The 24,712-nt window shown below is 50.2% G+C and overlaps 1 protein-coding gene across 2 annotated transcripts in view; it reads right to left on the bottom strand.

The window, feature by feature from the left end:
• Positions 1 to 9,180, bottom strand: part of RTRAF (RNA transcription, translation and transport factor) — a 19,748-nt gene extending 10,568 nt beyond the window's left edge. For both annotated transcript variants that reach the window (XM_006024858.2, XM_006024859.2), the window contains exons 1-4: positions 9,027 to 9,180; positions 4,667 to 4,791; positions 3,540 to 3,639; positions 1,783 to 1,869 (exon numbers count right to left, since the gene is read on the bottom strand). In XM_006024858.2, the coding sequence (XP_006024920.1) occupies positions 1,783 to 1,869; positions 3,540 to 3,639; positions 4,667 to 4,791; positions 9,027 to 9,087 (373 nt within the window). In that variant the 5' untranslated portion in view covers positions 9,088 to 9,180. The remainder of the gene's footprint in view (positions 1 to 1,782; positions 1,870 to 3,539; positions 3,640 to 4,666; positions 4,792 to 9,026) is intronic.
• Between the last annotated feature and the right edge of the window lie 15,532 nt (positions 9,181 to 24,712).

The following is a 24,712-nucleotide window of genomic DNA, read 5'->3' as shown; positions in this document are numbered from 1 at the left end:
ATCTTGGAGTCAGTAATGACTCCAAGATCCCTTTCCGCCTCTGTGCTTTCAAGAGGGAAACTCCCCAGCCTGTATGTATACTGTGGATTCCTTCTCCCGAGGTGCACCACCCTGCATTTGTCTACGTTGAACCCCATCCTATTCTCATCTTCTCTCACTATTGTAATCCGTCTCAATCTAGTTGCAGCCTCTCTCTCCCTTCAAGTGTGTCCACTTCGCCCCACATCTTAGTGTCTTCAGCAAACTTGGACAGCGTGCTTTCCACCCCCTCGTCCAAGTCGCTGATGAAGATGTTGAACAGTGCAGGCCTGAGGACCGAGCCCTGGGGTACCCCACTGCTCACATCTCGCCAGGTTGAGTACAACCCGTCCATCACTACTCTCTGGGTGCGCCAATTTTTTACCCATCCAACTGTGCAGGCATCAATGCCGCAGTCACTTAATTTATTGATGAGGATGGGGTGAGAGACAGTGTCAAAGGCCTTCTTAAAGTCGAGAAAGACTACGTCCACAGCGACACCATCATCCAAGGATTTAGTTACTTGGTCATAAAAGACAATCAGGTTGGTCAGGCAGGACCTGCCTTTGATGAACCCATGTTGGTTGCCCCTGAGCATGATCTCCCCTGCTGGGCCCCCACAGATGTGCTCCTTGATGATTCCCTCCAAGATCTTCCCGAGCACCGAGGTGAGGCTTACAGACCTATAATTACTTGGGTCCTCCTTCCTCCCCTTCTTGAAAATTGGGACCACATTAGCCAGTTTCCAATCCCCCAGCACCTGGCCAGATGACCACGAATGCTCATACAGCCAGACAGGGTCAGATAGCAGAGAGGTATGGCCCAGGGCTAAGAAACCCCACAGGCAGAGGACTCCAAGGACCCTGTATAGTGCAACAGTTCTGGTATAGCATGGCATGACAGAGCACAGCATGCAGGAGGTGGCCCAAAGGATGTGGTGTGGCATGGCACAGTGAAGAGGGGTGCTGCCCATAGTGGGTGGGAGGGGCATGCCATGCATCCTGGGGTGGGTGTGTGCCCTGAGCAATGCAGAGCCAGGGACCTGCAAGTTTGTGGCACATCTGCAGCAAAGGTTGGCTCCCACTGCTCTAGAGGATAAGCTGCTTTACTACTACAGGAACAAAAGGAGCACTAGGGGCTGGCCCCAATGTCACAGTTAAAATTACCTGCAGTATATGTAGTGATGCTCCTTCCCATCCCACCTAATATGACCTCTGACCTTACCATGTCCCCTATGAAAAGCTATTAAAAAAAATAAAGTGAGCTATAACCCTTCCTCGACCCCCTCCTGTTTGTTTCCACATAGTTCAAGTCTCTAAGCTCCTTGCCCTACAGTAGGAAGAATTCTTCCCCCCCCAAAAGAAGTTATTTGTCAATGAAAGTCAAAAGGACTGGAATAAGGAGCAGTTATTCTGGAACAACACACTATCATTCCTATGTCATCTGGTATAAAAGAGAAATATCAAAGAGGAAAGCAGAGGCTTGGAAAAATAACAAGTTCTCAAAATACTACCTCAAAGATGCACATCAAGTGTAAGTATAAATCCCCCAGGATATTATTGCTGGCATTGCAATAGAGTATCACAGCTTCCAAAATGTGGTTCTAACATGATTTAAAGCTGCTAGAAACCCTAAAACACTAAATAATGAGAAAATAATCCCTTTAAAAAGAGGGGGACAGCACAATATGCAAGATACAGCACAACATATTTAGGTCAGCACGATTAAAAAAATAAATAAATAAATAAATCACTGTACACTTACCATCCAAGTTTATCAGTGGCTCTGCACTTTTCCCTGTATTATCAGTATTTTTGGCACCATCAGGTGTGGAGTCCTTGTACTTCTCAGCTGTTAAAATAAAAAGCAGCTTGGTTTCATGAATGTAAGGAAGTCAGTAAACAGATTAGTTAAAACAGTTAGTTGAATAACTGGTTTAAAATAAGAGCGCTAGAGCATAAAAAAGGACTGCTGAACACTGCTAGCTGCAACTAAGGAAAGTACATTTTCTGTACCTGGCAAAGAAGTTTAAAGATCTCTGTTACTGTTGTGCACTACTGAAACTCTAGATAAAGTACAGTCTACTAGAACTTGCTCAGGTAGGAGGCCTCTTATCACCTATGTACTGTCAGGTAGCTGAGGCAGGATTTAAGACATGTGCCAACTTTAGACACATTGCTTGGGACACTCAAGACTGAGAAGACTTAACTATGCTGAAGGCTCTAAGAATAAGGAACAATTCATCTCATTTTTGAATGACCAATATACAACTGCTTATTAAAGGGCTGTCAACTTGATTTCTATCCTGGATTGATATTGACGGCACTCCAGCCTTTCAGTGGTCACATTAGGTGAGACCATAAGTTAAAGATTTTAGCAAAAACTGAGTTCTGGATGTCAGATAGTAAAAAACGCAAGAATGTGCTGTGTCTGTGAAATGGATCCCATTCATGTGACACACTTCATCTAAGAAAACATAATTGAAATATTGCAGCATAATTTTTCCTGTGGTTATAAAAATGAGTGCATTTGCTAGAAACATGTGACATGCTAGTTGTTGAGGAAATATGCATCTAAAAAGGGGTTATCTACAATGACATTGGGAGAGGTTATTATTTTAGTTCTCTCTCTGCAAACAGGCTAAGTAACAAATCTCAGTTCATTACTATATCACCCAGAGAATCACAGAAAACAAGGGATGGAGGGGACGTCAGGAGGTAACATCTAGTCCAACCCCCTGCTCAAAGCAGGATTGTCCCCAGCCATCTCATCCCAAACAAGGCTTTGTCTAGCTGGGTCTTAACCTCCAAGGATGGAGGTTCTACCACCTTTCTGGGTAACCTGTTCCAGTGTTTTAGTATCTTCATAGTGAGACAGTTTTTCCTAATATCCAACTTCAACTCGCCTTGCTGCAACTTGAGCCAACTGCTCCTCGTTCTGTCATCTGCCACCGCCGAGAACAGTCCAGCTCCATCCTCCCTTGAGACCCCCTGCAGGGAGCTGAAGGCTGCTATTCAAACCCCCTTGATCTTCTCTTCTCTAGACTAAACAAGCCCAGTCCCCTCAGCCTCTCCTCACCAGTCATGTCCCCCAGCCCTTGCAACCATTTTTGTTGCCCTGCGCCAGACTCTCCAATTTGTCCACATCCTTTCTGTAGTGGGGGGCCCAAAACTGGACACAGGACTCCAGATGTAGCCTTCCCAGTGCCGAATAGAGGGAAAGAATCACTGCCCTTGACCTGCTGGCAGCACTCCTACCAATGCAGCCCAGGATGCTGTTAGCCTGCTTGACAACAAAGGCACACTTCAGCTTATTTCCCACTGTAACCCCCAGGTCCTCTTCTGCAGAAAAATTGGGTTGGAAAGGAAAACAGTTGCAAAACAAAAATATGGAACTGCATGTTCAAGTAACTATGCTTCTTATCCTTGCTTACTTTTAAAAATACTTCAAAGATCACAGGTAAAGCATTTTGAATAATTTTGCTGTTATTATTATAAAGGATTTTTCAAAGCTGACCATACCATTATCTCCATATTCAAGCCTGACAGCTAACCCAAGCAGCCAGTCAACTGTTTCTTGCCGTTCTTCCAGCTTGAAAGGACAGTTCACATCTTTCAAATACTGTACAAGAGTAAAAAAAAAACAAAACAAAGGATAGTGTATCTATCGCCATTACTGGTTGGAAGTAAACCTACCTAGTCCACACCGTACAACAGCCCGGACAAAATAAGCTTTCCAGACAGATAAACTATATCTTTCTCCACAGAGCCTAGTATTGTGAGGTCAGCAATAAGAGTTGTCACTGCAAAGCAGGTCATATTTCTACTGTGATGCATGCAAGGTTTTCACATTGCACAACTCATTCATATCTATCATCTTAGTAAGCACACCTGCTCCTCTCTGTGAGCAATAGATATTTTCTTAGTGATATTATATAAATGGAAGAAAATTAAGAGTGTCCAAAGTGCCACCTTCCCACTCCACCCCTAGCATGGCATGAGTAAGAGTAAAAGAAAGAGAGAATCCACTTCCAGTATTATCGACTCACTCATACAGAGTACTAATTACCATGGCCCAGATTCCCCATGACAATGAGGACTGCAAAGAGTTTCACTGTGGCAAGTAAGATTAACACATGCTAAAAGGTTTGCAAACAAAGGGCCAGAGTGCTCAGCTCCTCAAAGGACTGAATCGTCAAAACCGAAAGAAACACAGATGTGGCATAAGCACAGCTTAATGTTTCTGTCAGAATGCTCATACACAGTACATGCTTTAAATGAAAGGGCTCTTTTCCATACTTGACATGTAAAGAATTTAATGCACAGAGAAACTGACTGGTGGTCAGTTTTCTTCTGGAAAGACAGAAACACCTTACCAAGCAAGGAAATGGGTGAGGGGTGTCAAGTTTTTCAGTAACTGATCATATGTCAATTACAAAGAAAATGAAGTATACGAAATCACAACACCCTATTATCTCTGCATTTTGGCTCCTAGAAAATAGTTCAATTTCAAGCAATTCAAGGGTTCACCATTTTTTCCTTACACATATTTGCTTTAACTTTCAGTTAAAACAGCAATGGTTTATCACTAATTACAGATACAGCACATGGTTTTACAACTTACGTTATTGTTTCCAGTATGAACTTACCTTTTCAAAGGACTTAGGCCATTCATCACTGTGTATGTTTCTTAAATTTCCTCGGTCTTCAATCTTGTAGTGTCTGATTTTCTGGTCTTCAAGCCAGACAATGAAGTTTCTGAATTCCGTTTCATCTATAGCCCAAAATGAACATAGCAAAATGAATACTAACCAGAAGCAGACCAAACTGATGTTTTCTCATAGAGAGGCAAAAGTCAATGAAGGCATGAGCTGGTCAATAAGTTCTGCTCCGCTGCATACAGGGGCCAGTTACACACTCATCTGGCCTGTGGACGGCCCCCCAAATGACTCATCCCCCACAGAGCCACATGGGTTTAACACCTCTGATCTACATGTATGAGGCAACAAAGTGAAAGGACCTTTTGGCTGTGTCCAAACAAGAGCAGCCGTGCCGTACGTGGTGCTGCAAACACACTGCACGTTCTGCTGTTCTCCGTGCTGCAAGGGAGCTGCATGGGGGGGCAGGGGGGAGTGACTCTTGGATATCCAGGGGTCAAGAAAACATACGGGGGAAAAAAAGGCAGGGCAGCACATACGGGGGCAGTACGCGCCGCTCAGAACTGGAGCCTGGCCAGCCAGAGCCACACTGGCTTCTGGCTAGGCTCCGCGTGCCTGGATCGCCATTGTTGCAGCCCTGGGAGGTCCCAAGGATGCCAGGTAAGGCTGCTGCGGCCAGCCCATTGCTGGCCCCAGCCTCCTCTACCCAACTTGGAGTACTGTGCTGCATGCCAGACGGCACATGGTACAGGCATTCCCCAGGGACAAGTACAAGCTAAAGTACACTGCTAGCTGTCCCCAGGGAAAAAACATCCATGCAGGTGTGGACACAGCCTTTGTTCTCTTATCACAGATTCAGGACCCCATATGAACAGACCTAACACGCTGAAGTGCAAACCAACCATTTAGTATCTCAGGATAAGATGAGTCAAAACTTCATGTCTTGGATAACAGAGTTTATGTCTGGGAACATTATTGGACTATCTGCCAAAGTAGCATTTGCACCACAGAATGCAGGGCTTGATGCTGGTGTCGCCTCACTTTTCATAACGTTCTTTCAGTCTGGGAGCTTTTCAAGCCCCGCACTAATGCTAAGCAGTACAACATAAACGTGTAAATGAGAATTACAGTGCAAATTAGGTAGATTTTTTTTTTTTTTTTTTTTTTTTACTACACAAAATAGCTCAAGAGCCTGGTACTTTTGCTATTCAGGGGGAAGTGTGGTTATAAAGATACTAAGTCCTCTGGCATCGCTAGGAGCAGGGGACTTATTGAGTTCTGATGGGAAACCAAGCCAGAACAACGGCGTAAATGTTAACCAATCTTTAAGAAATATTACAGTGTTTGGTATTAAAAGTTAACAAGAAGGGTGGAAAACATATTAGCAAATTAACTGACACACAGATTTTAGGCTAAGCTCTTCTCATAGCCACCATGCTTCCCATACCTGTATCGTCAACAAAACACTCTTGGGATCACTTAGAGACAAATGTGGAAGGCAAGGATTCCAGCCTCTCATTTAATGTGAAGCAGAGCAAAAAGGTCCCCCAATGAAATCAATAAATAAAGGAATTGAGGCGATGGGGAAACAAGATGGACATCAAGCCCCACAAATGTAGCATTTCATCTCATGGACCACAGGGACTGGGAATAGTTGTTTTCCACCTGTTCGACAGCAATGTACAGCATTCATTTCTAGATACAGTAGACCAGGTAATATCACTGCTTTAAAATATCACTCGGTCCTCCGAGTAGCTGAGTTATTTTGGCATTGGGTCAGCTCTTATACTGTGTAGCAAGTTCCTCCTGTGTGTCACACCATGACCATTTTCAATTCTTGAAAGACATGCTTTTCCAAAAGGATGGAGAGCAATGCTTGCAATGCTCAAAAGTGTTTGGGCAGCATTACACATCTTAGTTATAATGAAAGCACCAGGAAAAAAAATAAGTGCACCATCAACACCTATTACAAGAAAACTGTGTGTAGAGATACAGGCAGTCCTCGACTTACGTTTCGAGTTAGAACGTTTTGCACTTACAACGTTTATAAATTGATGCCCTGTTTCAACTTTATAATGTCAGTTTTGACTTAACAACACTTGATCTGATGCGATGCCACACCAGCAAACAAGTTCACTGCGCCGCTCATCTCCCTGGAGAACATCTGTCCAAACTTCCTTAGACACTTTCTTTAAGAAAGCAGACAAGACTACAGAAAAACCTGCAGCCAAGACTCCTAAGAGGACTCCAGCCAAGAACCCAACCAAGTCACCTCAAATAAGTCCTTCCAAACCAATATGATTGCTATTTACAATATAAATACATTAACGTAGCTATATTACTCATCTATAATTGATCAAGTACAAAATTCTGGGGTATCTTAGTGAAAATAGGGTATCCGGCCTTGGCTCAGGAACCAATCCCCCATTTGTTAATAGTGGGGTCCCCCAGGGCTCAGTCCTGGGGCCTACACTGTTCAACATCTTCATCAGCGACTTGGACGAAGGGGTGGAAAACACGTTGTCCAAGTTTGCCGATGACACCAAGACATGGGGAGAGGTAGGCACGCTTGAAGGGAGAGAGAAGCTGCACTTAGATTTAGACAGACTACAAAAGTGGGTGGATGGTAACAGGATGGGCTTCAACGTAGATAAATGCAGGGTGCTGCACCTGGGAGAAGGAATCCACAGCATACGTACAAGCTGGGGAGCTCCCCCTTGTGAGCACAGAGCCAGAAAGGGATCTTGGAGTTATTACTGACTCCAAGATGAACATGAGCTGCCAATGCCAGACCACAGCCAGCAAAGCCAACCGCACCTTGTCGTGCATCCAAAGATGCATCTCAAGCCAGTCCAGAGAGGTGATAGTCCCCCTCTACGTGACATTGGTCAGGCCACAACTGGAGTACTGCATCCAGTTCCGGGCACTGCACTTTAAGAAGGATGTGGCCAACCTGGAGAGGGTTCAGAGGAGGCCACCCGCCTGGCTGGATGGCAACAGGACAGGCCCTATGAGGAGAGGCTGAGGGACCTGAACCTGTTCAGCCTTGGCAAACGGAGGCTGAGGGGGGACCTGATGGCTGCCTACAAACTCGTTAGGGGAGATCAGCAGCAAACAGGAAGGGTCCTAATCCCCCCAGCAGCACCTGGGGTGACGAGGAACAATGGCCAGAAGCTGCTGGAGAATAGGTTCAGGTTAGAGATTAGGAGGCACTATTTCACTGTCAGGGCAGCTAGGATCTGGAACCAACTTCCTAGGGAAGTGGTCCTTGCTCCTACCTTGGGTAAATTCAAAAAGAGTTTGGATGAACACCTGTCTGGGGTCATGTGATCCCAGCGCGTGCTCCAACCAGTGGCGGGGGGTTAGACTAGATGATCTGACCCCAAACTACTATGAAACCATGAAATTTACAACATTGTTTCTTATGAGAAAATTGGTTCCACATTACAAGCTTTTGACTTAAAACCTGGTTTTTAGGAGCCAATTGTGTGCCAAGTCTGAGGACTGCCTGTAGTTTTATAAGCAGTGCAATGAACATGCAAAAAAAATCTTATTTAAACACAAGAAAAACACAGAATATTAGATAACAGAGGATGGCGAGACAAGAGGCATCAACGACATGACAAAACTCACACGCTTGATGGCTAAAGCTGAACATAAAGGCCACCCCCAAAAAAGACAGCGGCAAAAAAAATCAACCACCACAGAGTCAGGATACCCATCATGTACGTGTGCGTTACGATGTACTCTTGAATTACAGAGCCGTCCTGCCGCCATCAACGCACAGGGTGGCCCTGGCTCCGGCGAGGAACCAGGATCGAACGCCGATAACGCACCCCTGCCTCCTTCCTTTCAGTAAAGCCGGGACGTGCGCAGTGACCGGGCAGGGGACGGCAGCCCTGCCACACGCTCAAACAGAAGCGGGACAGATAGCTAGCGGATCCTTTTTAATCACCCGATCACACCTTTGCCCAGCCTACATTTATTGCGTGACCCACAAATCCATCACCCGATCACACCTTTGCCTGGTCTACGTTTATGGCGCAACCCACCAGCCGATCGCCCAATCCTACCTTTGCCTCGCCTGCGTTTACTGAGCAACCCATCAGTCAACTGCCCGACCGCACCTTTGCCCAGTCTACATTTATTACACGCCCCACCAGTCAAGCCTACCTTTGCCTGGCGCACATTTATTGCGCGCCCCACCAGTCCATCGTGCAATCCTACCGTTGCCCAGCCTACTTTGAGCACGCAACCCACCAACCGATCACCTGCTGTACATTTATTGCGCGGCCCACCTGCCAACCGCGTGATAAATGTAACGCTGACGGGCAGCGGACCCGACGCTCACCCCTGCAGTTGAAGCCGGCCGGGTTGTGGTAGTCGAGCGCCGTGAGCTTGCGGCGGAACATGGCCCCAGCAACGACCGCCTCACCCACCTCTGGGCCTCGCGCGACGCCAGGAAGCGAGGGAGGAAGAGGCGGAGCGAGCTGAGGTGCGGGGACCGAGCCGCTCGCCTATTGGGCGCCGCTAGACAGCGGCAGCGGGCTCCGCCAATGGGCGCATGGGGAGGGCGGGACTTCCGGGGAGCGGCTCGAAAAACTTTATTGACAAGGCCGGGAGCGGACACGGACAGGGGGTGGGGTTTAGGCCTGGTTGCTGGGCCGGAAGCAGCGGGGCTGGCCCTGCCCGAAGGTGCAGGCCGAGCACCTCCGAGTGAAGCAGCCCAGCAGCACCCTGTGCACCTGGTGTAGGCGCTCCCCCGCCATTAATGGATTCACCTAAACCAGACTCACTCTGGAGCGATGCATGTTAATGTCACACTATAAGATTGGCTGAAGGGACAGCCCCATACATGCGCGTAGTGATGCGCCACAGACAGCCGACCGCCTCCTCACGTGCGCCGCACACCCGGGACGAGGACCTGGCCGGTGCCAGCGATAAAGCAGTGCACGAGAAGAGAAGACTGCTCTGACACCGAGGGAGTTTCTCCTGAGCTCTCATCTGGATCTGCCTTCCTGGCATTTAAAACCTCTCCTCGTACGGCTTGCCTTCCAACTCCTTTCCATGTTCATTGCTCGCTTCTGGGCCCTCTCTGTTTCCTCCACATCCTTCAAATGCAGAGCCCAGAACGGCAGCCAGGGCTCTCGGTGAGGCTTGCCCGGCCTGGGCGGTAGGGCGGCACGATCGCCTCCCGTGTCAGAACCTAATACTCCTCTTCGTGCATTGCAGGGGTATTGCTGCGCCAGGGAGATCACCCCCGGAGCAACAGGGCACCCAGCTTCGTTGTACCAGACAGAACTGCTGAACTGAAGGCTTTGTCTGCAATGAACGTATCCTTCTGTGGGTAGATGCGATATCTCTTATTAGACCAACTAAATAGTTGGAAAACTGGATAGCATGTTCACCCAAAGAACCGTGTCTGCCTATGTCCTTCGACCAACACAATTACAACCAACACTCTTGAACTTATCCTGTAGTCTCTAGTCCAGCCTTACAATCCATCAAGATCCTTTTGAATTCGGCTTGTATCTTTGATGTTTGCGGTCCTTCCCAACTTCATGTCACCTGCAAACTTGATCAGAAAGATCCCTTATCAGGCATCCGAATCATTAATATAAATGTGAAACAGCAACAGATCAAGGACAGATGTCTGTGGTACCCAACTCAAAACCTCCTGTCGTTCCAGCCTTGATCCATTTCCAATTACACTTTGTTTGTGGTTATGGAACCAATTATCTGCCAACTTTGTATTAATATTATCCAGCCCACATTTCTCCAGCTTGCTTATGAGAAAGCCATGTGGGACTTTTATCAAAAGCCTTACTGAAGTCCACATACACTATGTTCACTTCATTCCCTTCATCCACCCAGCTAGTGACTGTGTCAAAGAAGGGAGTCAACTTGATATGGCATGATTTGTTCTTAACTTATCCATGCTGGCTGTTAGTGATTATTAGCCCTTCTTCCTCCAGATTTTTTCCATTTTTACAGATGTTTTCCAGTAACTTCCCGTGTACTGAAGTCAGGCTGACCAGTCTATAATTTCCCAGGTCCCACTTTTTGCCCTTCTCAAAGGTGGGCACTATATTGACCCTTTTCCAGTTGTCTTGTCTGGAACCGTGCCGATCTCCCACAGCCTTGTAAAGATCATTGACGAGGGCTTTAAGAGCCCTTCCACTTCTTTGTCTATATAGTTTTTGTTAATTGTCTGGCTAGAATACCTTTTTTTTAATGGAGGCTGAGACAAAGTTGTTGAGCAACTCCGCTTTCCCTAGGTCCGCTGTTAGTAGCTCACCCTGCATATTTTAGCAGTGAACCCACACCTTTCTTGGTCATTTCTTTCTGACCAAAGTATTGAAACCTATGGGCTGCTAGATGCTCCCAGTATACCAGCTGGGAACGTCCTCTACGTGCAAAGCAGTATTGTGGAATGTGTTTCCTTAAGAACAGCCGTATTACTGTCTGGCCTCGGATACAACAACTGACAAGTAACATAACCTAATATGAATACATTGAGCAAAATAACCTAATCAGAATGAATTAACTAGTAATTGAAGTTATCACTGTTATATTGCTCCAGATGGCTGGGGAAAGGGGAGCAGGGATAGAGTATAAACAGGGTGGATCCAGGGAGATTGCACTGGTGCATTTGCACCTGCCTTTGACTTCTAGTCCACCCAAAGCTTCAAACCAACTGCCTGGCAGTGGCAGCAGCATTTCCAATCAGGCAGTGCTGAGGGAGTCACTTGGCCTCATGGCTCATGGCAGTCTACCTGATCCATAGATTTCATAGATTTCATAGACATTCGGGCTGGAAGGGACCCCAAAGGATCAAGTCCAGCCCCCAGATCCCTTCCAGATCTTCCTTCCACAACCCTTTGTTTTTTGTTGTTGATGTCTTGTTGTTCCACCCATCAAGTGAACCTTTGTTCTGCTGCCTGTTCGCTGCTCCTGCTCATGAAGCTCCTACTTTACAGCGCTGCAGATTATTTTTAACTCCTTGCAATGAAGTTATATTTGTTTTTTGCTTCAATCTTAAACTGAACAACACACTCCTAGGCCCCTGGCAGATTTGTAAAGCTTCTAATTTATTTTTATTTGGAGAAAAAATATGTGTTGTTTTGTACATGGTGATGCACCTCACCATCTGCACACCCCTTCCAAAATTCTAGATCTGCCCATGAGTATAAAATAGTATTTACTGGAGACATAACATGGTTTGAGCGGGCTCTTTTGCATCTGTGGCTTGCCACTTGACCTCAAGATGGTGGCAAAAGGCAATTTTTTTCCTGGAGAAAAACTAGGCCACATCATAGCACCTGAGAAAGTGAATTTGGGCTCACAAAAGCTTATGATATACGTCTCTGATTTAGTTAGGCCATAAGGTACAAATGTACCCTGCCTCATTTCCCTTAAACTCATTGCACATGAGTACTTTTCTCCTCTTTAAAACTTTCAATCGCTGAGCAGCACGGGTTTCTTCCCTTGTCCTCGTTTCTTTGCTATGTCATTCTGCTAGAAATCTTTTGATCCCAGTAGTGGACAAGGGTGTAAGACAGCAGTACTCAACCTTTTGTCTCCATGGGCCAGATGAATGGTACAGGGCTGGTCTGCAAGCCAGATCAGGCCCTGTGTGCCAGGACTGGGCCCTGTGTGGCTCTGGCTGGCCCTATGTGCCACCACTATCCCACAGTTCTTGCAATTTGCCAGGAGGTGAGTGACAACTGCTCCCTCACCACCACATTTTCACAGCTGTGGGGAGCTCGACAGGCCGGGTGACTTGGCTTCAGGGACCAGATCTGGCTCATGGGCTGGGGGTTGAACGCCACAGGTTTAGGGGAGCGCTGTGTGGGACATCCTAAATATCACACATTAATAGTCCAAGAAGAAGGGGCCCTGTTTGATCTTGTTTTTTGGCTTGAAGCTGTTAAAGATATTGAGAACTGTCTGTATAGCTAGGAAGTCCCACTTCCCATGGGACGCCCATGCCTGCTACAGGGCCGGGAAGTCCGGGTGAGGGTGATCCCCTGCCCTCCCTTAATGCTGACTTTCTGAAGGAACATCTTGAGAAACTGGATACCTTCAAGTCAGCTGGCCCTGACAATCTTCCCCCCAGGGTACTCAAGGAGCTGGCGAGCATCATAGCCCAGCCTCTAGCACGGATCTTTGAAAACTCTTGGCGCTCTGGTGTAGTGCCCGAAGACTGGAAGAAGGCCAATGTGGTGCCTATCTTCAAGAAAGGGAGGAAAGTGGATCCGGCTAACTATAGGCCCATCAGACTGACTTCTATCCCGGGGAAGATCTTAGAAAAGTTTATCAAAGAGGCCATCCTTAATGGACTGGCCGACGCCAACATCTTAAAGGATAGCCAGCACGGGTTTGTTGCGGGTAGGTCTTGCTTGACCAATCTCATTTCCTTCTACGACCAGGTGACCTATCACCTGGACAAGGGAGAAGAGATTGATGTCATATATCTTGACTTCAAAAAAGCCTTCGATCTGGTGTCCCATGATCGCCTCTTGGAGAAACTGGCCAATTGTCGCCTTGGGTCCTCCACGATCCACTGGCTGGAAAATTGGCTCCGGGGTCGGACCCAGAGGGTAGTAATCGATGGAAGTCACTCATCGTGGTGTCCTGTGACCAGTGGGGTCCCCCAAGGCTCTGTCCTTGGACCCATACTGTTCAACATCTTCATTAATGATGTGGACACTGGAGTCAGAAGCGATCAGAACTGGCCAAGTTCGCCGATGACACCAACCTCTGGGGCAAAGCATCCACACCAGAAGACAGGCAGGTTATCCAGGCTGACCTGGACAGGCTCAGCAAGTGGGCGGACGAGAATCTGATGGTGTTCAACGCCACCCAGCACTCTTCCCTGCCTATGCAGGGGGTCAGACTCGATGATCTCAAGCAAATCCCGGGACGTCTCAAGCAAATCCCGGGACGTCTCTCAAGCAAATCCCGGGACGTCATTCTCCCCCTGTACTCGGCCTTAGTGAGGCCGCAGCTGGAGTACTGTGTCCAGTTTTGGGCTCCACAATTCAAAAAGGATGTGGAGAAGCTTGAGAGAGTCCAGAGAAGAGCCACGTGCATGATCAGAGGTCAGGGAAGCAGACCCTACGATGACAGGCTGAGAGCCCTGGGGCTCTTTAGCCTGAAAAAGCGCAGGCTCAGGGGTGATCTGATGGCCACCTACAAGTTTATCAGGGGTGACCACCAGTATCTGGGGGAACGTTTGTTCACCAGAGCGCCCCAAGGGATGACGAGGTCGAATGGTCACAAACTACTTCAAGATCGTTTCAGGCTGGACATAAGGAAGAACTTCTTTACTGTCTGAGCCCCCAAGGTCTGGAACAGCCTGCCACCGGAGGTGGTTCAAGTGCCTTCATTGAACACCTTCAAGATGAAACTGGATGCTTATCTTGCTGGGATCCTATGACCCCAGCTGACTTCCTGCCCTTTGGGCGGGGGGCTGGACTCGATGATCTTCCGAGGTCCCTTCCAGCCCTGATGTCTATGAAATCTATGAAATCTATGAAACTTGGGTATTGGTTCTAGTGCGATGGCCAGTGAATTCAACACCCAGATTCCCACATATTAAATTGGGGATTTTCAAAGACAGGATCCCAGCCTAAACATAGATATAGTCCTTTTCAAGGTGACAAACACAAGGAAGACAGACAAAAAAGTAGCTCGTGTTAGAAATGGAATATATCTAACTAACCCCAATCTCTTTAGGTGGCTTAAAAAAAAGTGCAAGGGCCCCATTCAGCATTGGTTACTGAGGGCGAACTCCAGTCAGACACCCTGGCCCTAGCATTACCCTGACAATTAACCAGGTTTGCTATCAGTCATGGACCTGGCTGGGTGTTGACATGGTATGTGCCCATTCACGACATGGTTCACACTGTTAGCCAGTTGCTTCACACTGTTTCTTCCTACCTTGTGCTTGTCAGAACCATGGAGTTAGATGGGGCCTCCAGGATCATCAATTTGAACCCCCTGCACATCCCAGTTCAATGCCTATCCAGCTCCTGCTTGCACACTTCCAAGGAAAGAGACTCCATCGCTTCCTTAGGCAGCTTGTTCTAGTGGTCTACTGCCCTTACAGTAAGGAACCTGCACTTACAAAGTGCTTCATTAACATTTGTTATCCCTCGTCTTTATAGTGGCCTCTCAAATAACAAAAACTAAAATAAGCATCTTCACAGCACCTGATGAAGTAAACCTTCTGCTTATGAAAGCTTACGCTCTACATCTCTGATTTTAGGTAGTCTAGACAGTGCAAATCTACCCCACCTTCTGCGTGACTACAGACTAATACAGCTACCTATCTTTCTCCAATATTTGCAGACTGCTCTCATGTTCCTTTCCCCACCAACATCTCCTTTTCTCCAAACCACCGTTCTATAACTGATTCAGACTCCACCTTTTTAATTTTTGCCAAGTAGGCACAACACTGTACCTACAGACCCTGGCCAAAAGCCAACTGTAGGTGATACAAGTTTCTCCATTGACTCCAGCATGCTTTGGATCAGGCTCTTCAATCTGTACAGACAATTTGTCCAGAATCCAATCCCAGAAGCTAATCCCAGAATGTCCCATTCCAGATGCTGCTTGTATTGAGGCTGCAGTATGTCTCTCTCTTCCAGGCACTCTGGAATCACCAGGATCCACTCCTTCCTTCTGGAACTGAATGCCATGTCTCCAGTCAAACGTGCAGATCTCAGATTGGCCTCTCCAGTCATCTCTAGACTCACCAATGACTTCCCTGTCTACTGGAAGACTGCCATCCGTGTATCGAGGGACCGCCGATAAACTGGATCACTGCTCAGGTTTTCCTAAAATGCACCAGTGAGGTAGGTGCAGATGCAACCAGTAGCTGCAGGGTCAGAAACTGAACCATGTTACCTGTAGCCAGTTAGGGGATGGGGTCTCTGACTGCATGCAAAATCAAAGTAAAAAATTGCAGTGTGACTAGAACCAGAGGGTGTCTGAGCTCAATAAGGACCTGATTCTGTGGACATGTATACTGGATGTAATACAGTCAGCGGAACTGGCTGAAAGACTGGGTTGTAAGGAAGCAAGCAAGCAGTGTTAATGTGGGCCCCAAATTAGCAAAAGGTAGAAGGAAGTAATACAGTTCTCTGTACCTGGCAGGGAGCAGGGGATAAGGAAAGAACCAGGCTGGACACTTGTATAAGAATTTGCCACTTTGTCCCATGCAGTCTAACACAGACGTTCCAGCAGCTTTGTTGCAATTGAGGAACATTTATGGAGCATTTAGAAATCAAAGCTAACTGGGGATCTTAAAAGCCTATTTTTATAAAAAGGAGAGTATACACTGGACAGCTGCAGCCTTCCCTTCACACTCAACAAGTTTCCCTCTCTCATCACCATCTCGAACAATATTCATCCTGACACCTGCTTCCATATTTCCACAATGCTTTTTCTTGTTAAGTAGCTGGAGCTTAAAACAAGACATATCAAAATAACTTCCGAGAGGCTTTTAGATGAAAACCCATCCTCTGTGGGAGGATTACAAGTCATGCAATTAGTCATTTGTGCTGCAGCAATAATGAAATCTAGCGGCTAGAAAAGTTTATTTTGATTTCTAAAAGCAAGCAGGACTCAGGGTAGAGGTGATATATTTTATTAGACCAACTAGGCTTCTGTTTGGATCTTGCATAGGCTGCATCTCTCTGCTTCAGTGGGTGACTGGCTGGAAGCAGCACAGGTGTGCACCACACTGCACGTGATTGCAAAGATAGGGAGGAATCAACAGTGCAGCCTGCACATGCTGAGACTGTGGTAGGATTTTCCTGGCCATGGAGGAGGGAGAGGCTTAGCTTTGAGCTGGCACAGCTGTGGGTAGGGGGAGCAGCCAGGGACTCATCTGGGGACAACCCCCTCCAGGCAGTTTGGGGAAGCCCGACAGGTGCTATAAACGACACCTGGCTGCAGTAGCCCCCAGAAGATCAGCCACCAAACAGGGTTATTGCTGGAGCACACTGGTTTCTGGTAACGTGCCTTTCTCAGCCCCCGACCTGGAGCTGCAGGATGGGGAGATCCAGGCCTAACTAAGCACCTCTTGCATTACCTCTGCAACCCAGCTGGCTGCTAAATCCTCTCCACAACACCTGTGTGCTGCCAGTAGAGTGACAAAGGGCAGTAGCAGGGCTCAGAATGAAGCTCAGGATCATGCTTGTGTGTACCTTCAAGCAGCACATTAGTCACTACAGACACAGCAAGAGTGTGTGTGTGTGTGTGTGTGTGTGTGTACATATATATGCATACATACACACATATAATTATAGCATGGGTGGCACAAGTGGCACGGACTGCCTCTGTGCCTGGTGTGCAGTGGAACAGAGAGGGGGCAGGCAGCACACCTGTAGATATGGCAAAAAGCAGAGCAGCAGAGCCAGCAGGGAAGGGGGATTGGAGTGGCACACAAGTACGGGGCTAATTTATGGCATGTCTGACGAAGAAGCTGACTCCCACTTCACTCCAGCAACACACACAAGTGCTGACACATTGGCACAGTTCGAGGCTCCTCTCCATTACGTTTCTCCCTCGTCTTTGGGGTCCCATGTTCACACGGAGGTATTCACCTCCCTGCTCCCTCCCCGAGCTTTTGCGCCCTGTTACGTTTCAGATGCATCATCCAAGTTGGAGGAAAGTTGCTCTTTCGTCCTCAATAAACTACCTGTGAAGATTTTACACCTGCCCTGCCTGCGTTGTGGGAGGCCTCATCCGCAGAGGTGGCTACCCACCAATGGAGAGGCACTTGTTATAAAGCAGGTTTTCATAGTCATCACTTCATAATCTGAATTAATAGCTACAGACAGGCCTCCCAATCATCCCGTCAGCTCAGTCTGGATTGGACCGAGCCCCATGGACACAGTTTCTGAGCAGCTGCAGTAACAGGACAGTGGCCATCTGGTCCCGGAAGCGATCAGGTAGCCACGTGGCCCTGGGAAGAGCCAGGAGCTGGTTTGACAACAGAAAACCGGAGAGCGAGGCTAACAGCCAAAACCCAACAGGGCACGAAAGCTCGGGGAGGGAACAGGGAGGTGCAAATGAAACAAACAAACAAACAAAAAAGTCCCACCAGCTTGTGCCTGTCTCCGCTCGATGATCCGGTCCTGCGCCACCTTTGCCCGGGCAACTGGTCTTACTAGCCTAGGGCTCTCGTGTAGACCCCAAAGGGCTCCTCAATGACCTTCTGGGCATCCCCCAAACTCACCTGCCATGATTTCAGATGGTTCTCCAGTGGAGGGGGTCCCCTCGGAGGATGCCTCCAGAGCTGTCACACATCTTGGCGGATGCCTACGGGACTCCAACTTCCCCTACGCCCCGGCCACATGCCAACCCACGAGATGGGCCTCAGGATCTGGGCCTCAGGATCTTTTACGTCTTGCTCCTTTTGATGTCTTCCCCAGTACCCACGTGTCCTGCTCCGCCGACCAGCGCCTTGGGTTCTAGCCAGAGCCAGAGGGATCCCAAATGGGATCTCTGATTCCCCGAGCCTGGTGTAGAGTGCTAGACTCCCCTGCTCTAGGCAGGGAACAGAATGGATCTAACTAAAAAGGAAAGGCAGGAACCGAACGCTCACCACCGGAGAAGCCCCACACCAAGGGAACAACCCACTGCGAGAGAAACAAAAATGAATAATGGGAAGAAACGCGGGAAGGAAGGGACAAGAAAGCAAAGCAAAGAGGGGCAACTGTGGGAAGAATCCTGTGCCCCCTTCACCCCTAAGCTGGCACGTCTCCTGGGCTGGGGCCCACACCTTCACCCTGGCTGAGGTCTCTCTTATCCCCTCTGGGACCTGCTTCTTCCTTGAAGTCGTGGTACCTGCCGCCTTCGAGCAGAGCTCCCTCGCCGGCCCTTCTCCCAGCCGGCTCCACTGCCAGTGCCTTTGATCCTTGCCAGTCTTCCCCAGCACGGAGATCCTCCACAGCTGCTTCTGCCGGTTTCACTGCCGGTGCCGGCTTCACTGCCAGTGCAGGCTCTGCTACCGGCTCCTTTGATCTTCGCCGGTCTTCCCCAGCACGGAGATCCTCCGCTGCTCCTGCTGCCGGCTTCGCTGCCGGCGCCTTTGATCTTCGCCAGTCTCCCCTGGCACGGAGATCCTCTGCAGCTCCCGCTAATGCCGCCAATGCTACCTGTGGCGGCGGGACGTAGTCCACTTGGCAGTTCCCTGCCGACCCTCCTCCACTTGGCGCGCCCCCACCTCTGCTCCCGGGACCAGTTTTTAACTTCAACAGGTGATGTCTCTTCGTGACGTCACCCAGCTCCAGCTAGATATAGGTGTGGATGACAAACCGTTCGGGTGGTTTTCCCTGGTGCACCTCCTTGCTCCTCTGGACCCCTGCAACAGGCAGGTTTTTTTCTTCTTTGACTTTTGACTGGGGTCTGCCTCTGGACGAGGCTTCCCCCTTGGTTCACCCTGCGTCCCTGGGACACAACCCCCCCTTTAAGTTGCCTTGGGGCGCTTTGTTGTCCCACCTTCGGGCCATATCTGGCGGGTCAGTGGTCACCTTGATCTGGTTTTTTGAGTTGCTGGCCCCAGCCTCGTCTGCACACCTGGATAGAAAATCCGCCACCACATTAGATTTTCCTGGCCGGTGTACTATATGGAATTTATATGGTTGAAGCGCCAGGGCCCACCGTGTGATCCGGGCATTGTCCATCTTAGCCGTGCTTAGCCATCTTAGCGGGGCGTGGTCTGTCAGCAGTTTGAACTCTCTACCCATCAGGTAATACCTGAAATGGTCCACCACCCACCGAATTGCCAGGCACTCACGCTCGAGTGTCACGTACCTCATCTCTGCCGGCAGTAATTTGCAGCTGGCATAGGCGACTGGTCTCTCTGCCCCCTCTTCCTCCTGGGTGAGAACGGCCCCAACCACTGTCTATGAGGCATCTGTTTGCAAGACAAAAGGTTTCCGAAAGTCAGGCGCGTGTATTAGGATGTCCTCGCACAAAGCCTTTTTTAACAGCTCAAAATTCCAAGCCATTTCTTCTGTCCATCTTACAACCCCTGTTTTCCGTCCTTTAAGAGCCTCCGACGGGTGCAGCCAGCTCTGAAAAACGGGGTACAAACAGGCTGTAGTAGTTAGTTAAACCCAGGAAGGACCTGAGCTGAAGGTAGTTTTGGGGGGTGGCAAATCCACGGATTGTCTCCATCTTGTCCGCCAAGGGTCTGATCTTGCCTCTTCCGACCAAAAACCCCAGATATTTAGTTTCCTTCTGGGCTAAGGCACATTTCCGTGGGTTAGCTGTCAGCCCAGCTCGCCTTAACTGACAGGATGGCTCTGAGGGCCCTCCTATTTTGAACCCAGGTCTGCGAGAACACGATAATGTCGTCTATATACGCCGTGGCGTACTCGGCGTGGGGCACTAAGACTTGGTCCATGAGGCGTTGAAACGTCGTGGCTGCGCCATGGAGCCCAAATGGCATCCGCACTAAGTCGTAGAGTCCCCAAGAGGTCCCGAATGCAGTCTTCGGCTGGTCTTCCCTGGCCACAGAGATTTGCCAGTAACCCTTCGCGAGGTCAAGGGTCATGATGTACTGAGCGTTTCCGATGCATACTTACTCTGCCACGTGGGGCATCGGGAACGCATCGAAGACTACCGTGGCGTTCAACCTCCTGTAGTCCACACACAGCCTCAAGGTCCTGTCAGGCTTGAGCACCGGGACCAGAGGGCTTCTCCAGGGACTCCTTGATGGGTGTATGACTCCTTGCTCCAACATCGAATTGTTCTCCTTACAGACCACTTCCAGGAGGCGGTGGGGCACTGGTCACCACCTCTCTCACGTTATTGCTCTGGGCAGGGTTTTTATGGCATAGAAGGTGCCCCGGACCCACCCAGGTTCTTCACGGAACACATCCCGGTACTCTGCCACCAAGGCTCGGGCTTCCCACCTTTGAAGAGGGGACGACTCCTCCCCTATCCTGACCTGGGTCTTGGCTTCAGAGGGGTGGCCTCCCCTATCTGTTCCCCGGGGTCCGAGATCTTCGTTGTCAGCGTCTGTAAAGGCGGCCCACCCTTCAGGCTCTTGCCATTCCCGGAGAAGTTTCATGTGGTGGATTTGTTTTTCTCACAGGTGACCTGGCTGGTACACCTCGTGGTCCACTGGTCCAACTTTCCGGGTTATTTCGAACGGTCCTTGCCATTATGTTAAGAGCTTACTCGTGGAAGTGGGAAGAAGTACCAGCACCTTCTGCCCTGGCTCAAATACTCTTTCTTTGGCATGGCTGTCATATCTCTCCTTCTGGCGGACCTGCGCTACCCGCATAATTTTCTCGCGCCAGGTCCTGTGCCACTCGTACCCTCTGTAGGAACTCCTGCTGGTAGGCGGCCGGCTCTTGTGCGTGTCCAGCGTCCCGTTCCCATTCCTCCCTCAGGACCTGCAGGAGGCCCCTCGGGCGGTGTCCTAAGACTAACTTGAATGGGAAGTACTTGGTCGTGTCTTGAGGGGTGTCTCTGATGGTGAATAACACCAGCGGTAGGAGCAGGTCCCACTTCTGGGGATCCCCTTCTATGCAGTGCTGTAATATCCACTTTATTGTTCTGTTAAGGCGCTCCGTCAGGTTGTTGGTTTTGGGGTGATACGCTGAGGTACGGAGATGTTTTATCTGTAGTGTACGACACACTACCCTCAGTACCTCCGACATAATATTCCACCCCTGGTCGATCGATATCTCTTTTGGTATCCCCATCCTAGCTATCCACTTTATCAGTTCTTCAGCTATGCATGGGGCGGTCACAGCTTGCAGTGGGACTGCCTCTGGGTACCGAGTAGCGTAGTCCACAAGGACCAATATATACTGATGTCCTGCGCTACTGTGGGGAAGTGGTCCTACAACATCCATGGCTATCCATGAAAAAGGCACATCTATGACGGGCACGGGTTGAAGGGGAGCCTGTGTAGGACGTTCGGCCCTAGTTTTTTTGGCACTCGGGGCAGGCCGCGCATTGTCGAGCCACGTCCTCTCCCACCCCTGGCCAGAAAAAACACCCAGTCACCCTTGTGATGGTCTTGTCTTGCCCCAGGTGCCCTCCTGCGGGGCTAGAATGTGCCAAATGCCACACAACCTGATGGAATCGAGTAGGTACCACCAGCTGAGCGCCCTCATTCCTGTCCTGCTTGTCCCCTTGCACGCGATAAAGAAGTTGGTTTCTTACCTTGAAGCATGGGGTTTCATCGGTTTGCATAATTGGGCTGTCACGGGCATCGCTGGCTTGTACTCACAGCGTCCTAAGTTCCGGGTCTTCCTCTTGTGCTTCTTGAAACTGTAGGCTGCTGGCAATGTCACTGAGGTCTATGTCCTCCGCCTCGTCTGCCAGTCCTTCACTCTCCTCCACTTCGCGTAATCATCCCTCTCAGTTCTGGATCTTCTTGCGCACTACTTCTGCATTGCGTACCCTATCCCGGCCTAGCAGCATTTCGCAGGCTAGCTGGGGCACTATCCCCACCAGAAGCTCCCCTTGATGCTGCATTACACGGAAATGCACCCATTGCCGGTTCATTCGTTTGGCTTCTCTGTGGAGACATGCCACCTTTACCAGGTTGGCCCTTCGCTCATCTCGGGGCTTCACCAAGTCGGCCCTTACTAAGGACTGGGCGCATCCTGAATCCAACGTAGCCTGTATGGGGCGTCCCTCCACCCAGGCTTTGACCACGGGGCGTCTCCACGTCACGTCTTCTCCCCCAACCGCATAGCTGCAATCCATGGGCTCACTGGTCTCGAGATCTCTGTCCCTCTCCTTGCACTCTCCGTCCGGTATCGGGGAGCCACCGTTTGGTGGGGTTACTGGGGCATTCTCTCGAGAAGTGGCCACACCAGAAGCATACGGTGTCCTTAGTTGCCCCCCGGGTTAGGCGTACACCTACGGTCAGGCTCTTTTGGCACCACTGCAAGGGGTCCTGGGTTCCGCCTCTCCCTGGGGTAGCTGACCTCGGAAGCCACAAAGGCCTCCACCAACTTCAGGGCGTTGTCACACATGCATAGGGAGTGCTGGCAAACCCAGCGCTGGGTCCACTCTTTCAGATCATTCTGAAATTGTTCCAGGAGGATTTGATCCACCAGGGCCTCTCTATTGTGCCCCGCTGGGCTCACCCACTTATCGAGGAGGTCCCACAGCAGTTGTAATAGTATTCGGGGCCGTCTTTCATTGGGCCCTTTGTTGGCTCGGAACAACTTGCGGTAACGTTCCGGATTAATCTCCAACCTGTACAGGATGGCTGCCTTCACACTCTTGTAGTCACGGGTTTCGTCTCTCTGGAGTGCTCAGCATGCTGCCTGGGCCTTGCCCACCACTAGCGCTCCCAGTTGGCTGGCCCAGTACCCTTTGTCCAGCCCCGTCATAGGGGCGTGCTGCTCGAATGCCTCGATGTAGGCCTCCAGGTCATCGTCCCTGGTCATCTTTGGCATTTTGAAGGATGCCAGGCTGTGCCAGAGCCAATCCTGCTGGCGATCCATCATCTGCCGCTGTGAGTCTAAGATCTGGGTTAGGACCTGTAGGTTCTGCCCGAGGATATCTGGGGAGGCCATGGCTGCTGGCTGCATGTTGGCATAGGCTGCTATGTCTGGGTTTTCCATGTTTGTAGCCAATGCACCACTTTTTACCCGTCTCCGTTCGATGATCTGGTCCCGCGCCACCTTTGCCCGGGCAACTGGTCTTACTAGCCTAGGGCTCTCATGTAGACCCTGGAGAGCTCCTCAATGACCTTCTGGGCATCCCCCAAACTCACCTGCCACGACTTCAGATGGTTCTCCAGTGGAGGGGGTCCCCTCGGAGGATGCCTCCAGAGTTGTCACGTGTCTTGGCGGATGCCTACGGGGCTCCAACTTCCCGTAAACCCCAGCCACACACCAACCCACGAGACAGGCCTCAGGATCTTTTACGACTGGCCCCTTTTGATGTCTTCCGCGGTACCCACGTGTCCCGCTCCGTCGACCAGCGCCTTGGGTTCTAGCCAGAGCTGGAGGGTCTGGCGACGCTCTGCCTTCGGGGCTACCCCTCAACGCCCTGCGCATTCCACGACGGACACTGTTGATTGTCGCCCCGTTCTCATGTGGTCCTCCGCCTCCGAACGGGATCTCTGATTCCCCGAGCCTCGTGTAGAGTGCGAGGCTCCCCTGCTCTAGGCACGTAACAGAATGGATCTAACTAAGAAGGAAAGGCAGGAACCGAACGCTCACCACTGGAGAAGCCCCACACCAAGGGAACAACCCACTGCGAGAAAAACAAAATAAAGGAAGCAGCAAGAAACGCGGGAAGGAAGGGACAAGAAAGCAAAGCAAAGTAAAGAGGGGCAACCATGGGAAGAATCCTGTGCCCCCTTCGCCCCTAATGCCCCTAAGCTGGCGCATCTCCTGGGCCAGGACCCACGCCTTCACCCGGGCTGGGGTCTTTCTTATCCCCTCCAGGACCCGCTTCTTCCTTGAAGTCGCAGCACCTGCCGCCTCCGACCGGAGCTCCCTTGCCGGCCCTTCTCACTGCTGGTGCCGGCTCTGCTGCCAGTGCCTTTGATCCTCGCCGGTCTTCCCTGACACGGAGATCCTCCACCACTCCCGCTGCCGCCGCCAATGCTAGCCACGGCGGCGCGATGCAACGCGACGCGACGCGCTCCACTCGACGCGCCCCCACCTCAGCTCCCGGGGCCGGTTTTTAACTTCGCTAGCTGACGTCTCTTCGTGACGTCACCCGGCTCCGGCTGGACGCAGGCACGGCTGACAAACCGCGCGGGCGGTTTTCCCTGGTGCGCCTCCTTGCTTCTCTGGACCCCTGCAACAGGTAGGTTTCTTTCTTCTTTGACTTTTGACTGGGGTCTGCCTCCGGACGAGGCTTCCCCCTTGGTCCGCCTTGTCCCTAGGACACAGCTCTACAGCTGTTGCTGTTAAAACGCACGGTCTCTTTAAGGGCGGCAGCCTGGGGCGCGACAAGCACGTGTGTGCGGGCGGGCCGAGGCGCTCCAAGCGCACGCGCGTCCGCGCACCAATCACAAACGGCCGG

Source organism: Alligator sinensis, unplaced genomic scaffold, assembly GCF_000455745.1.
Source record: "Alligator sinensis unplaced genomic scaffold, ASM45574v1 scaffold358_1, whole genome shotgun sequence".
NCBI lineage: Eukaryota > Metazoa > Chordata > Crocodylia > Alligatoridae > Alligator > Alligator sinensis.
This window is presented reverse-complemented; position numbering and strand designations above follow the sequence as displayed.